Source organism: Melitaea cinxia, chromosome 1 (genome assembly GCF_905220565.1).
Source record: "Melitaea cinxia chromosome 1, ilMelCinx1.1, whole genome shotgun sequence".
Classification (NCBI taxonomy): Eukaryota; Metazoa; Arthropoda; class Insecta; order Lepidoptera; family Nymphalidae; genus Melitaea; species Melitaea cinxia.
The window spans coordinates 19,598,413-19,612,969 of record NC_059394.1 but is presented as its reverse complement, the minus strand read 5'-3'; the positions used below and the strand labels follow the sequence as shown (position 1 = coordinate 19,612,969).

The window sequence follows — 14,557 nt, the reverse complement described above, 5'->3', positions numbered from 1 at the left end:
GTAAAATAAATGGCGGTTAATTTTTTTTTTAAGCTAATGCGAGGGAAGAAAATGAAGTTAGTAAATATTGGGTAAAGGACAGAGGCGAACAATAGGACGCTTCAATGTACCAGTTTTAGTTTTAACTAAAGCTATCCTAACTTGACCGTCTTTACCTTCAATCGTCTCACTTATAATGCCTTATGGCCAATGCAATGGAGGGCTATTATCTCGCATAATCAGCACTATCATTCTCTTATACACCTTTGGTACATCCGTATTCCATTTTTGACGAATCTGGAGCGAGTGTAAATATTCATCACTCCACCTTCGCCAATAGGAACAGACCAGTCCGTCAAGCAGCATAAAGCGCGATAGTAAATTTGGTTTATCCTTTTCCACGTTAGGTGATGGAAGATAAGCCAAAGGCGTCGTGTTTAAAAAATGTGCAGGGGTAAGAGGTAAAGGTTCCGCAGGATCTTCACTGAGTATTCCTAACGGCCTTGAATTAAGAATTGCCTCGATCTGGCAGAGTACGGTTAAGAGCTCTTCGTAAGTAAGGATCTGCGAACCAATCACTCGAAAAAGATGCGTTTTAAAAGATTTAATGGTCGCTTCCCATCCACCACCGAAGTGGGGAGCGTTAGGTGGAATCATTTCCCAAGAAATGCGATTTTTAGCTAATTCTGTTTTAAAATCTTCACTGAAAGCGTTAGACTTCAAAAATTGCTGAATTTCTGTTAAATATGATTTTGCACCAACGAAATTTGTACCATGATCCGAATAAATCCTTTCGACAGGACCACGACGAGAAATAAACCGTTTGAAAGCATTCAAAAAAGCGTCGGTACTTAAATCGGTGGCAACCTCGATATGCACTGCACGAGTAGTCAGGCACACGAAAGCGCATAAATAAGCCTTTTGGCTTTTTATACCACGTCTCCTAGTCAAAGTGATCATAAGCGGTCCACCGTAATCAACACCGGTGTGCGCAAAAGGTTTGGATATTTTTAAGCGGCAGGTGGGTAAGTCAGCCATAACCGGCGGCTGAGCAGGCTTAGGGCGTGCTCTGAAACATGCGATGCAAGAGTGAATTCTCGCACGTACAGTGCGACGAGCGGATAATACCCAATACCTTTGCCGAAGCAAAGAAATCACATGTTGTGGTCCAGCATGACAAGCGGTGCGGTGAACATAATCGATGATAAGATCGGTTATTTTATGTTTAGAAGGCAAAAGAATAGGATGTTTGTGATCAAAGGTTAAATCGCTATTCTCTAATCGACCACCGACTCGTATAACACCCTCGAACAAAAATGGTCTCAGTTTACGCATCGAGAGAGGTGGTTGCTTGCCAGCTTGTAATAGTTTCAATAAATCCGAAAAATGAGCAGTCTGAACGGAGCGAACTATAAAGTTTTCCGATTTATTTAAATCTTCCGCGGTAATACTACCTCGCGTTTTTAAGCGTTTCGAAAATCGCAATACATAAGTAAACACACGAAGTAATTTTGACCAACTAGAAATCCGTTCAGTCAACGAAGTTAATGTAGAGTTTTCTTTATTGGAAGGCGGTAAAACATTTGACAGAACGACTGCCTTATATTCAGGTAACTCCTGGGCGGATTTAACACATACAAAGGGCTTAATAGGCCACTGAGAAATGTCTTGGTGGACCCAAGGCGGTGCGTTAAACCATAGAGTATGCGAAATAAGTTGTGCAGGAGTTAAACCACGCGACAAACAATCACTGGGATTTTCCTTTCCCGAAATGTGATAAATGTTTTGAACATCTAAACATTCTTGAATTTTAGTAACGCGGTTAGCTACAAAGGTTTTTAAGCGGTGCGGACTGGAATTGATCCAGTTAAGAACAATAGTTGAGTCACAAAAGGCAAAAAAATTATTAAATATAAAGCGATTGTCATAGGCTTTAAGAACGACGCGAATCAATTTAGACATTAAATGTACTCCCATAAGTTCTAACCTAGCCAGACTTATCGTTTGAACAGGTGCAACCTTTGACTTTGCGCACAATAGGCGTACAGAAACTCCGTCTTCAGATTGTATGCGAACATAAAGTACAGCTCCATAACCCATCTCAGAAGCATCTGAAAACCCTAAGAGTGCAGCGTTGCAACCATGAGTCACACCAATGTGACGCGGGAGGGATAAGTTTGACAAAAGTGGAAGTTCACTTTGGAACCTTGTCCATTGGGTTTGAATATGCGATGGAGGCTCGTCGTCCCAATCCAGCTTTATTAACCAAAGCTCTTTAATTAGGAGCTTAGCGAACATAATTAAAGGAGCGGCGAAACCCATTACATCCCATAAACGGGCTATAACAGACAGCATATTTCGCTTAGTACATGGTACCTCAGCGGGGCGAATGAAAAAATTAAAATTATCTTCATGAGGCTCCCATGTTACACCTAAAACCTTTTGTGTTGCGGTTGAAGAAAAATTGAGTGATTGTGGATGCAAATGGTTTTGCGGAAGAGAAGAGAGCACTTCGGGCGAGTTACTTAACCACTTATGGAGTTTGAAACCTCCAGCAGCGAACATATCAATAAGTTGCGAGGCTACCTTCTGCGCCGAGTGTACATCATTTATGGAACAACAAATGTCATCCATGAAGAAAAAACCACCATTAATCACTTCAGAGGCGAGTGGAAAATTATTTTTCTCATCGTCTGCAAGTTGTCGCAGCGTGCGGAGTGCTAGGAATGGACTGGAAGTCAGTCCGAAGCAAACACGTTTAAATTCAAACAACTGAATAGGATCAGAAGTGTTGAAGCGATAAAGTATTTGTTGAAATTTATAAAACTGTGGATGTACCTTTATACGCAAATACATTTGCTCGACATCAGCGCACAGTGCGATTGGAAGTAAGCGGAAATTAAGCAAAATTATAAACAAGTCTGCTTGCAAATTTGGTCCGGAAAATAAAATATCATTTAGTGACACCCCTGTATCAGTACGTGCACTAGCGTCCAAGACCATGCGGATTTTTGTAGTAATTTTATCTTCACGTATTACACCGTGATGCGGAATGACGTAAGTTAATGAAGGAAGCTTACTGTCTGCGGATATCGGAGAAATGTAATCCTTATCACAATAATCAGTAATAATATTATTGTAAGCGGTGCGGTAATTTGGATCGCGCAAAAAACGCTTCTCCAAAGCAAAAAATCTACTTTTAGAACTCTGCATTGAGTCACCTAAAGCTGAGGGGTTAGTTTTAAATGGCAGAGAAACAACATAAGTACCTGTTGCTTCGCGGGTAGTTGAAGACTTGTATAGATCTTCACATACTTTCTCCTCATGACTAAGCAAGGCGGAGCGAGGAGTGGAAACTTCTTCAGTTTCCCAAAAACTTCTCATCAGTACATCTAACGGCTGGCCGGTAAATGCACACAACGTATGAGAGGGCGGAGCGGCGGTGCGGTGGGAGCGACACTTAACAGGAGCATCGCCCATTAAAATAAATCCAAGCGGAGTTTGAATCCCCGTAGGCAGCAGTAAGCGGGTAAATAACTTAGCGCCAATCAACATCTCGACCTCACCGGGATCAGAGAATGTATCATCAGCAAGCGGCGTGCGGGAAAGATATGCTAACATCGACCTATCAATAGGTAACGTAGGAATGCGGTCCGTAATATTTTCCACAACAAGTGGTTGTAAATTAAAAGAAATATTGCGATCAAAACGCGAGTAAAATTTAATATTTGTTTGTCCCTTAACCTCCTTAGAAGAACCACCAAACCCGTTTACAGTAACTTTTTCAGGAAGCGAATTAATTTTTAATGATAATTTCTTACAAAGATTAATAGTAACAAAGTCATTCATAGATCCGTTATCGATCAGAGCGCGAGCGATATATTCGTAACCGTCACTGGTGCGCAAGACAATGCGCGCCGTAGCAAGTAACACGGTGTGCGCGTCGCGTAAAGTCAACAACGTATTCGAACACATTGATAGCGGTTGCATTGCATGAGACGCGTCGTACGAGCTAGATATGGCAGGCGAGTAATTTGTTGCGCCCGATGACTCAGCGGTGTGCGGTGCGTGCGTAGCGGGGTTTTGTTCCGCGGTGAGTCGGGGTTCGATTCCTGAGGCGGGACTCGATGTTAGATTTTTATGAAAATGTAAAAGAGTGTGATGCGTTTTAGATTCACAGATACTACAAGATTTATTTGATTTACATAAAAATGTTTTATGATTAAAACTTAAGCAGTTGCAACAACTATTGTTTTCTTTAACAATATTATAGCGTTCTTTAGGTGTTAATTTAAGAAATTTAGGGCAGCGATAAAATTGTTCGTGACCTATTTTTAAGCATAATGGACAACAATTATTATTTGATTCGGAAGTAATAAAGGATTTAGTGTGCTTAACATTATTAACCGGTTTAGGTGCGAAGTGCGAAGAACTTTTACTATATGAGTTTTTACTAGTGGATGGAGTATTAAAAGTATTCGACGAAGAACGTTCTATAATTTTTACTTGTTCCTTTATAAACTTAACTAAAGATTCATAAGTAGGCAATTTTTCACTTCTAACATAAAGTTCAAAGTTACGAATAGTTTCTTTATCTAACTTTTGTAATGCTAAAAATAGAAAAATAAAATCTTTTTTGTTTGAAATATTTAATCTGTCGAATGCACATACAGATGCTGCAAATTTGTCTAAGAAAACATTTAAACCATCAGCGGAGGCTGTGGTCAACGGCTTTAAATTTATAATTTGTTGTAAATATGTACTTGCAAGCGTGCGGGTGTCTTGGTATTTGTCAACCAGCGTAGAATATATTATTAAATCGTAATTATCTGCGGTAGGCGGTATACCAGAAATAGCGGTTAACGCGGACTTTGAAAGAATACCCGACAGATAAAATACCTTATCGGATTTACTTAAATTTGTGTTATTATGTACTGCGTTATTAAAACATTCAAAAAATGATGGCCAATTTTTTAATTCTCCATCAAACGTTTTTAAATTAATAGGAGGTAAATTTAATCTACACTTTTCTGTAGATAGTGGTGTAGTATGGCCTTTTAGCTGCTGAACTATAGACTTTATGATACAATAAATTTCCTCGAACGCGAGAAACATATTATGATCTGGAGAAAATTCAGGATCATTCTGCATTTTAAGCAAATTTAATTCTTCTACTGACTTAAGATAGTCTGTCCTTAATTGATCGATATTATATGCAGAACGTAAAAATGTATCTTGTAGCTGAGAAGTACTTATATTATTAGAAGCGTCATAGATAGATTGTAACCTACTAAAATATGCTTGCATACGAGATTCTATTAACTTAATTGTTATAGGAACACCGGTATCTATCTTTTGCGCTCGACTTTGCATTTTGAATAATAATTAATTATGCGTAAAGTTTAAGGTAGAATAATAAAAATTCGTTCGAGTACTAATGATGCGAGTCAACAAATCGAGAAATGCGTGCAATAGTTACAGCGAGACGTTTTAAGGTCAATTTTATATTTATGCAGTTAATATAATGAGTTACAAATAAATGGTACACTAAACGAATTATTGTAGCGAGTATAAGTATGCAAATTTACAAAATAATATACTATTACGGTGTAAGTAAAAGCGAAAATAAATATATATAATATATACTAATTATTAAAATAGCGGGAATAATATAAAGCGTAAATTACAGCCTTATTAAGGTCTGTAAGCGGTGAGAAAAAATATAATTGCAAAAAAAAAGAATGGTAATCTAGGCTCGAAGGAAGGACCACGCGGGGGCAATGTTTGCGCCAATCGCATTCACCGCCCTCGTTAGCAGTTTTAAGGAAGATAAGGGTGGTTCACGCGCCCTCGGTACGCAGTTCAAATAAAGGCCACTTTCCCCGATCCCACCGTCGGCATCAATGCCCTAACGCAAAAGGGAAAGCACTCACCTGTGTGTCTTCTTCTCTGCGCGTTCCAGGCGCCTGGGATTCACAAGGGTCGGGTGCACCAGTGCTAAACTCTGCTGCAGCGGTAAAAATAATTCAGCGGCCGTACTAAGGTCACACGCGAACTTATGGTCACACCTTAGCGGTTATTATAAAAACAGATTACGTCCACCCACGTCGCAAAATATCGGTCGATTAAAGGGCACGGCCGATGCGCGCACGAGCATAGACAACAACAAGGATCGTGCTTCCTCGTACGTCATAAGCATTTCCGCCAACCGGAAGGAAACAGCGAAAATGGCCCAAACAATTCCTTTAAGGTTAAATAGTTTTTTCGGCGCTCTAGCTGGGTCATACGTATAGGATTCGTGCGGAGGAAAATGATAAATCCGTAGACTGAGTGATATGGTTCCAAAACGATGGTGCTCCATGCCACTTTGCAAGAATAGTCAGACAACATTTAACAGAAAGATTTAGAGACAGATGGATCGGCCGTGGAGGGCCTATTGCATGGCCGCCGCGGTCCCCAGACTTGAATCCAATCGATTTCTTTGTCTGGGGATATTATAAAGAAATAGTTTACGCTAAAAACATTAGCAACGTAGCGGAGTTAAGACGAAAATTGAGGCAGGCAGAAGAAACAATTAAAAACAACAACGTAAGAGTTAATTAGTCTGTTAACCAACCAAAAGATTGTAAGAAAACTAAGATCGAAGATTTATTAACATTTGGAGGTTATTTAGGTTTGATTAATAAAACGAAAAGTAATCGTCTTAAAATTATTTATTATAAAAAGTTTTCAATATGTCGACCTTCGTGCTCGATACATGTTCTACATCGTCTTAAAAAGTTTTCTTAGTCTTACGAATGCTATTCTGTTGTTTTTAATAGTTAATAATAGTTTCTTCTGCCTGCCTCAATTTTCGTCTTAACTCCGCTACGTTGCTAATGTTTTTAGCGTAAACTATTTCTTTATAATATCCCCAGACAAAGAAATCGATTGGATTCAAGTCTGGGGACCGCGGCGGCCATGCAATAGGCCCTCCACGGCCGATCCATCTGTCTCTAAATCTTTCTGTTAAATGTTGTCTGACTATTCTTGCAAAGTGGCATGGAGCACCATCGTTTTGGAACCATATCACTCAGTCTACGGATTTATCATTTTCCTCCGCACGAATCCTATACGTATGACCCAGCTAGAGCGCCGACAAAACTATTTAACCTTAAAGGAATAATAAATTGAGCACAAAAATTTTTTTTATTCAAATTGGTAATTTTAAGAATTTTCCACCTTGATGTCTTTGAAGGCAAATTTTAGCAAAAGTAGCCCCATTAAGTACAACTTTTTATTTATGATTATGAAAGCTGAGACTTTGGAGAAGTTTTTAATCTTAATTAGAAACCATAAAATCGTCTGTTTAGATTTTTAATTCTAAGTTGAAAATTAAAGTCATAGTTCTCAAAACGTAAAATTTTCACTTTACACTTAGATTTTCACAATTTCCATCAAAGTTAAGAAGCTGAGTCTTTTAAGCGGGAAGCTACAGCTTATGACTATTTAGATACAAAAACAAAAATTCTAAAAAGTTTTCATTTTTTTTTTTAGAAACTTTTAAAGTTGTTCAGGTGGAAAATTCTCAAAAACATATAAAAAAATTCATAACTCGAAAACTATGCAAAATCGCTGAACATACATAGGGGTGATTCGGATACCCCAAGGGGTGACCTATCTCTGGAATTCCGCTTATCACTACTTTTTGGGACACCCTGTATATATATATTGTTAGAAACTTTCCCACGACCCGGCTCAGTGACGTCGTGCAACGGAGCGCGGAGAGCGAGGCAATAACGCCGCGTGCGCCACGTCGCATCATGCGGTAGCATCGCTCTCTTTGCTTCGAGCTCGCGGCAGCGACGGACGTACTCTCTAGTGCTAATAAGACGCGTACTTGTACTTGTGTTGATAAACATTTAGTTGATGTAAATGAATAAATCTTGTAAGGTTACTCCGTGTCTTATTCGTTTCTTTAAAATAAAATTCTCTTTCACTTCTGATTTCTAAGATCAGAAGTGGGATAGATACACGCGCGTTTCGACCGTTCGCCATTGTTATAAATCAACAATAGTGATTGTTTAACATTTCTTTTCTTCTTTCATACAAAAAAAATAACCTCGTGTTGCTCGTTATATGTGTGTCGAGTGTAGTATTTTGTTTAAAATCAACAATAGTGATTGCGTAATATTTTTTGTTTTATTAGGAAAAAAATGCTTTGTGTTGTTCGTTACGTTATTTGTGTCAAGTGTGGTATTCAGCTATTTAGTTAGAAATGTCTGATCGTGAGTCTGGGTCTACGGGTTGACACACTCCGTCTGAAGAACGATATAAAAAGTAGAATTCTTGTAGACGTCGTGGTAATTCACGCAGTAGTAATAACGACCGTTTGGATAGACAAACTCGTTCCTGTCACAATCGTAGTAAATCTCCCTGTGAAAGTACGGGGGATAGGCGCCGCGATAGTTCGTATGGCCGTCGCGATAGTGTACGACGTGATGATCCTTTTAATCGAATACTCGAGTGGTTAAATGCACTAGAGAGTAGGCTGCCTACTACGGCGCCATTGACGTCAAGTCCGATACCGCATCCCAGCGCCGGGGCGTGCATCCCAACTTTCGCACCAGGAACCAACTAGGTATCTGTTGCCGATGCGGAGTCGCACGCGAGAGGTCAAGCGTCCGAGGCGCTTTGCGACGACAGCGCAGGGACAGCGGACAGGATTGTTGACACGATTTTCATTCAAGTAAGATCTAAGCATTACTATATATCGAACTTCGATTCATGTCAGTTCATGATTCTGACCTGTGGTGCGCAGAACTAGATCGCGCTCGGAAATTAAATAACTGGGACTAGCGAGAATGTCTGAAACGCATAGGCATATTGCTTACGTGATGATGCTAAATGCTAATGCATGGCTGGATGGCTGGACTGCACGTATACGAATTTTTAAACTGAATTTCGATTATTGTGGCCATGTGAGGTGAATTAAAAACTGCTTCAGTGATCGGAGGCATATCTGATCTCAGATTAAAGCCGTGTCAACGAACGCTAGGTTACAGTTAAATAATATGGTCGAATTTCTGTCGGTATATGTAAAATCTAAGAGCGTGCCTTCAGCGAATAATCCTGTTCGTTCGTCAAGCGATAGTAGTACGTTAAATCCACGTAAACGTGATGCTATTAGGTACGATTGATTGTCATGCTACAGACGTGGAAAAATAGGTGTAACGCCGTAACGATTTCCGAATCGGTGGTAGCTTTACTTTTAAAAATAATAATCACTTTAAAATTTTAATTGGTAAAATGACTATTCGATAGTGCTTTTGAAGGCTATTTGAATAAAGTTTTTTTTTTTGATAGACAGTGGTTTGGTACCTAATCCGAGTTTCAATATCAATCATTAGGAATGCTTCTTTTAAATCAACTGAGATAGTATTGAACGTAACATAAGTCAAGGTCAGGTATGACCGAGCGAACAAAAGACGAAGCTTTTGTTGAGATTCCTCTTGAGTTAATACTTTCGTAATAAAAGCATTGCACTCATTTTGAAAAGAAAAATTAACTCAGACGTGTTATGTCTTAATCTAATAAAACTGTAACTGATGCTTTTATTTAAAAATGTGAGTTCTCTGAATGGTTACTACCATACGAATTGTAGTAAACATCGACACTTGTTTTAGAGTCCAGAATTTTGAGAATAAGTTTTATTTTGTGCATCACATTGCAACACGTAATATCTGATATTGGACCAATAAAAAAAAAAAAAAAATAACTTGAGTGATACTGCTGGACAATATAAAACAGTGCTACATACTGTTACCGCCGACATGAGATGTGGTTTGGAGCTTAGCCTAAACATGACTACGTACGATTAGATGTTTGTTGCCTATTTTTAAATGTTACAGCTGTGACCACTAGCGACCAACTTCACGTGTAACATAGCGTGGCCAGAGGTGCGAAGAGTGTGTGCTGCCTGCCTGAGCTACGTTGAGTACTGCTGCGCGTGACATACTCAGCTGAGCATCGCACCGTACAGCCTGCTGATGAGCGGTGAATTGCTTGGCCTGTGCTGCATTGCTGGGCCTGTGCTGCAGTGCTGGGCAGAGAAGAGTGAGCTGCGTGTGACGCTTCGCAGAGGGATTAATATTGTAGCCCCGACATTGTGGCTATAGTTTGCCCCGACATTGTGGCAATTGTTCGCCCCGACATTGTGGCGTTTGATAGCCCCGACATTGTGGCTATAGTTTGCCCCGACCTTGTGGCAATTGTTCGCCCCGACATTGTGGCGTTTGTTAGCCCCGACATTGTGGCTATAGTTTGTGAATACGAGTTGTAGCTACCTATTTTAATCTGATCACTTGAAATGCACACTTGTGATCATTTTACAATGGGTAGTTGTCAATGACAACAAAGTATGAAACAACAATCAAAAGATTTCTTTTGCTTTAGATGACGGTGGTTTGACTGGGGTTAAAGGAAGATGAAGCCCGAGGAACTCCTGCTGAAGAGGAGCAGAGCCAAGCCGAGGGGAGTTAAGCTGACGAGGACGTTCAGCTGTCAGGAGAGGCCGTGTTAGAAACTTTCCCACGACCCGGCTCAGTGACGTCGTGCAACGGAGCGCGGAGAGCGAGGCAATAACGCCGCGTGCGCCACGTCGCATCATGCGGTAGCATCGCTCTCTTTGCTTCGAGCTCGCGGCAGCGACGGACGTACTCTCTAGTGCTAATAAGACGCGTACTTGTACTTGTGTTGATAAACATTTAGTTGATGTAAATGAATAAATCTTGTAAGGTTACTCCGTGTCTTATTCGTTTCTTTAAAATAAAATTCTCTTTCACTTCTGATTTCTAAGAATATATATATATATATATTTTTTTTTTTTTTTTCATGTATATTCGGGGATAACTTCGTCGTTTATGACCCGATTTTGACAATTCTTTTTTTGTTGAAAAGAAGATAACCTAAGTGTGGTACCATGATAAGGTAACTAGGATCTAATGATGGGATCCCAGAGAAATGGAGGTAAACCCTCAAAAATCCGTATAACTTTTTACTAAAATCCGTATAAATTATACCGATATACTGGGTGTACCGATTTTGATGATTTTTAATTTAGTCGAAAGCCGATGTTTATCATGTGGTCACATTTAAATTTCATCGAGATCTGATTAAAACTTTCGGAGTAATCTTTGATAATGTGTATTTACTTGACTATTTTTTTCGTCTACCTACGTTGTATCACTTGTCGATGTAATTAAAGTCGGTTTTTTTTCGTTTGCCAACAAACACAATTATTAAATGTATGTTACCTCAGTATTTTTTAATGGGACAGATTTCGATTATTCTTTTTATAATCGAAAGGTGGAGCTTGTCATGCGGTCCCGTTTAAATTTAATCGAGATTTAAACGGCACTTTTCGAGTTATATCTAATAGTGCGTATATACTTGACTACTTTTTCTTCGTACGTTGTATTATACCGCATAACTTTTCACTGGGTGTACCGATTTTAATTAATCTTATTTTAATCGAAAGCTGATGCTTCAATTGCTGTCTGATGACCACTTTCTGCGTAATTGTTGACAATGTCTATTTACTTGACTAGGTTTTCGTCTACTTACGTTGTATTACTTGTCAACGTAATTGAGTTCGGATTTTTTTTTTCGCTTGCGAGCAGAAACAATTACCTATTTGATAAAGATGAAACTTTTTTAATGATTGCATGAAAATTTAGTGATAAGCGTGTGATAATAATAAATGTATTATCGTTTGAAATTAACAAAACAGCTATAAATATATAACCTATCAAGGTCCTTTTTATTGTAAAATGTATTTATTTTGAGCAATATTTTATTCTTTTAACTGTTAAAGATAAGTGTTGTTCGCTTCAGCCTGTAATATCCCACTGGTAGAGCCACATAGGCCTCTTTCCTCATGTAGGAGAAGGATCAGAGCTTAATCCACCACGCTGCTCCAATGCGGGTAAGCGGATATACTTCCTACTATGAGTAACGATCGCTATTAGGTGTATGATAACAACCGGGACCAACAGCTTTACGTGCTCTCCGAGGTAGGATAGGGAGTCCCACAAAAATTACAACCAGACAGGAAATAAAATCTCGACGAGCGGGAATTGAACCCGCAACCGCCGGTGTTTAAGCGCCGCCGATATGGCACACGCTCCATTACACCAGAGCGATCGTTTATTGTACCATAAAATTTTATTAGTAAAGTAAATCTATAACAAAAGTTGGAAATATAATTAATTGGGACTTTGTAATACGAGTATACACAAATACTTTATCGTTACTTTAGAAGGGAAATATTTAATTTGGTATTAATAAACAATCGTCTTGATCTATTTAAAACTCAAAGATGAAAATACAAAATTAGCAAACACGAAACCGTCTACGTGTCGAGTAATGAAAATCCAATAGCGTCCATTTTCCTCAATTGTAGACTCAAATGGACAAATTTCCCAATAATTGTCCGTGACAGTTACATGAGCAGTAATTTCACTCTTAGGGCAGGTTTCACCGGTCGCGGATAGTATTAATCCTACAGATAAGTTACAAATATACTTTAACAGCAGGAGAACAGGCTATTAGCACTTGTCTCATATAGTTGAAGTCGATGGTAAAAAACAGTAAAATATAATATCTTTTATCTGTTGGATGCCATCATCCGTTGAATAGCATTATCTACAATTGGTGAAACAGGCCCTCAAAATGAATGTAACCGTATATACACATCGAAGTGCATTATATTGTATCATGCGACGAAATTTATGATGTCAACCGATTTTGGTATTAGAGTTGTTTGATTTGACACTAGTGTTTGTATGATAGTGCACGTAGGTTTAATATTAGTTTTTAAAGGATAGTGTAAATAGATCCACCGACCTGCAGTATAGCAGCGTGGTGGATTAAGCTCCGCAACTTCTCCTACACGAAGAAAGGGGCCTATACCCAGCAGTGGAATATTACAGGCTAAATCGTAGATAGATTTGGTATAATTTGTAATAAATGTGTAAATTATTTTACTCTATATAAAAAAAAAGAACAATTTTCACATAGCCACTGCAAAAACAATATCGAATTACATTTTTTTTTACATTTTTTATATTAAAAAATTTCATTCTTCAACATTCGTAAAACACTATCACAACTGGTCACGAGTTTAATATTCCGAGTTAAAAATGTTCTACCCAACTGAATATTCCATTAGCGAGATGCTTATCAACTTATAAAACTGCAAAAGAAAAGCAAAATATCCGTGAGCCCTTTCAGAAGATCGTTTCAAATACTGTTATATCGTTAATTTGATACGTGTTAAGATTTTGAAATTACCTTAGTGTTCAATTTAAATATATTTAACAACTAGCTGTGCCCGCGACTTCGTCCACGTGGAGTTTAAAAAAAAGTTATTTTTAAATTCGTTTTTTCAGAGTTATAAAATAAATAAATTTCTAAAATAAAAGTAGCTTGAGTAACTCCTTATTACATCAGCTATCTGCCAGCAAAAGTCCTGTGAAATTCAGTCAACCGTTTCAAAGATTAGCCGGAACAAACAGGCAGACAGACAGACAGACGAAAATTGTAAAAAAATATACTTTGGTATATGTACTGTGTATATATCTATATGCATTTAGAAAGAAGCGGTTATTTCAATATTAAAACAGACACTCCAATTTTATTTATTTGTATAGATGATCTGTATAATCATTTTCAATATATTTCAGTTGTTATTGACGGTCTGCTTTTATTTATATTAATTTTAGAACGCCACCTTTTAGGTCTGTGGATAAGCGTTATCACAGAGGCGCCATCTATGTTTCTTTTGATGCCTTTGGGTTACGTCCGTCTCTATATACCCAGCGAATCCAGCGATTGAATCTCCATTAAAATAATTTGAAATAACGGTAGTAGTACACTATTCCTATTTTGTTATTTCGTTCTATTTGTTATAATTTAGATTTAACGCTTTTTAAGACAGAACTTGTATGATTGTGTTGAAAAAAATATTTTAAAAAATTAGAAAAGTTAGGAACTATAGTCCACTTTTTTATATAACTAGGTCGGCGAATAATCATATGGTTCACCTGTTAGTGAGCGATTACCGTAGCTTATAGACTCCTGCAAAATCAGAAGCATCGCAAGCGCGTTGCTGACCTTACCCCCAGGAGCTCTTACTCACCACATGACCACAACAACTGAAAGCAGTATTACTTAACGGTGATATTATGTAAGGCCGAGTTACTTACCCAGTTGGGCTGCGCCAGATTTTGAGCAGGAAATTTCCTGCTGTGCCCTACCTTTTTTTTTACGTGGGGAAAATTCATCATGGATACCCTCCAGCGCGGGGGCGCCAGAGGGTTATGTCAGACTCCTACTGACTAAAAACCACCACGTGTGAACAGTCATCCGCCTGGGTGGGGCGAGATGGGGTCGCGCTAGGATTCGCCACCTCGCCCCGGCGGTAGGCCCGGATAAAGCCTCCGGGCCCCGGCACAATGGTAGGGTGGTGATCAGAATCTCGCAGTACGTTTCATTTTTGGCCTACGAAAGTTTGATCATATCTCTCACTTCCGTGCTC

General features: G+C 38.8%; 1 protein-coding gene across 1 annotated transcript; it reads right to left on the bottom strand.

Moving 5' to 3' along the window:
* Nucleotides 1-180: 180 nt before the first annotated feature.
* LOC123654679 lies at nt 181-5,130 on the bottom strand. The gene is made up of 2 exons (XM_045590574.1): nt 1,967-5,130; nt 181-1,048 (listed from the first exon to the last, which is right to left on the bottom strand). Exons 1-2 carry the CDS (start codon nt 5,128-5,130, stop codon nt 181-183), a joined length of 4,032 nt encoding a protein of 1,343 aa, XP_045446530.1.
* Nucleotides 5,131-14,557: the final 9,427 nt, after the last annotated feature.

Excerpts from the sequence above, each read along its gene's own strand:
- LOC123654679 (XM_045590574.1), bottom strand. The coding sequence starts at position 5,130 with ATGCAGAATGATCCTGAATTTTCTCCAGATCATAATATGTTTCTCGCG. Across the intron at positions 1,049-1,966 it reads CAAACGATAAGTCTGGCTAG|AGCACGCCCTAAGCCTGCTC; the intron begins GTTAGAACTTAT and ends CGCATGTTTCAG.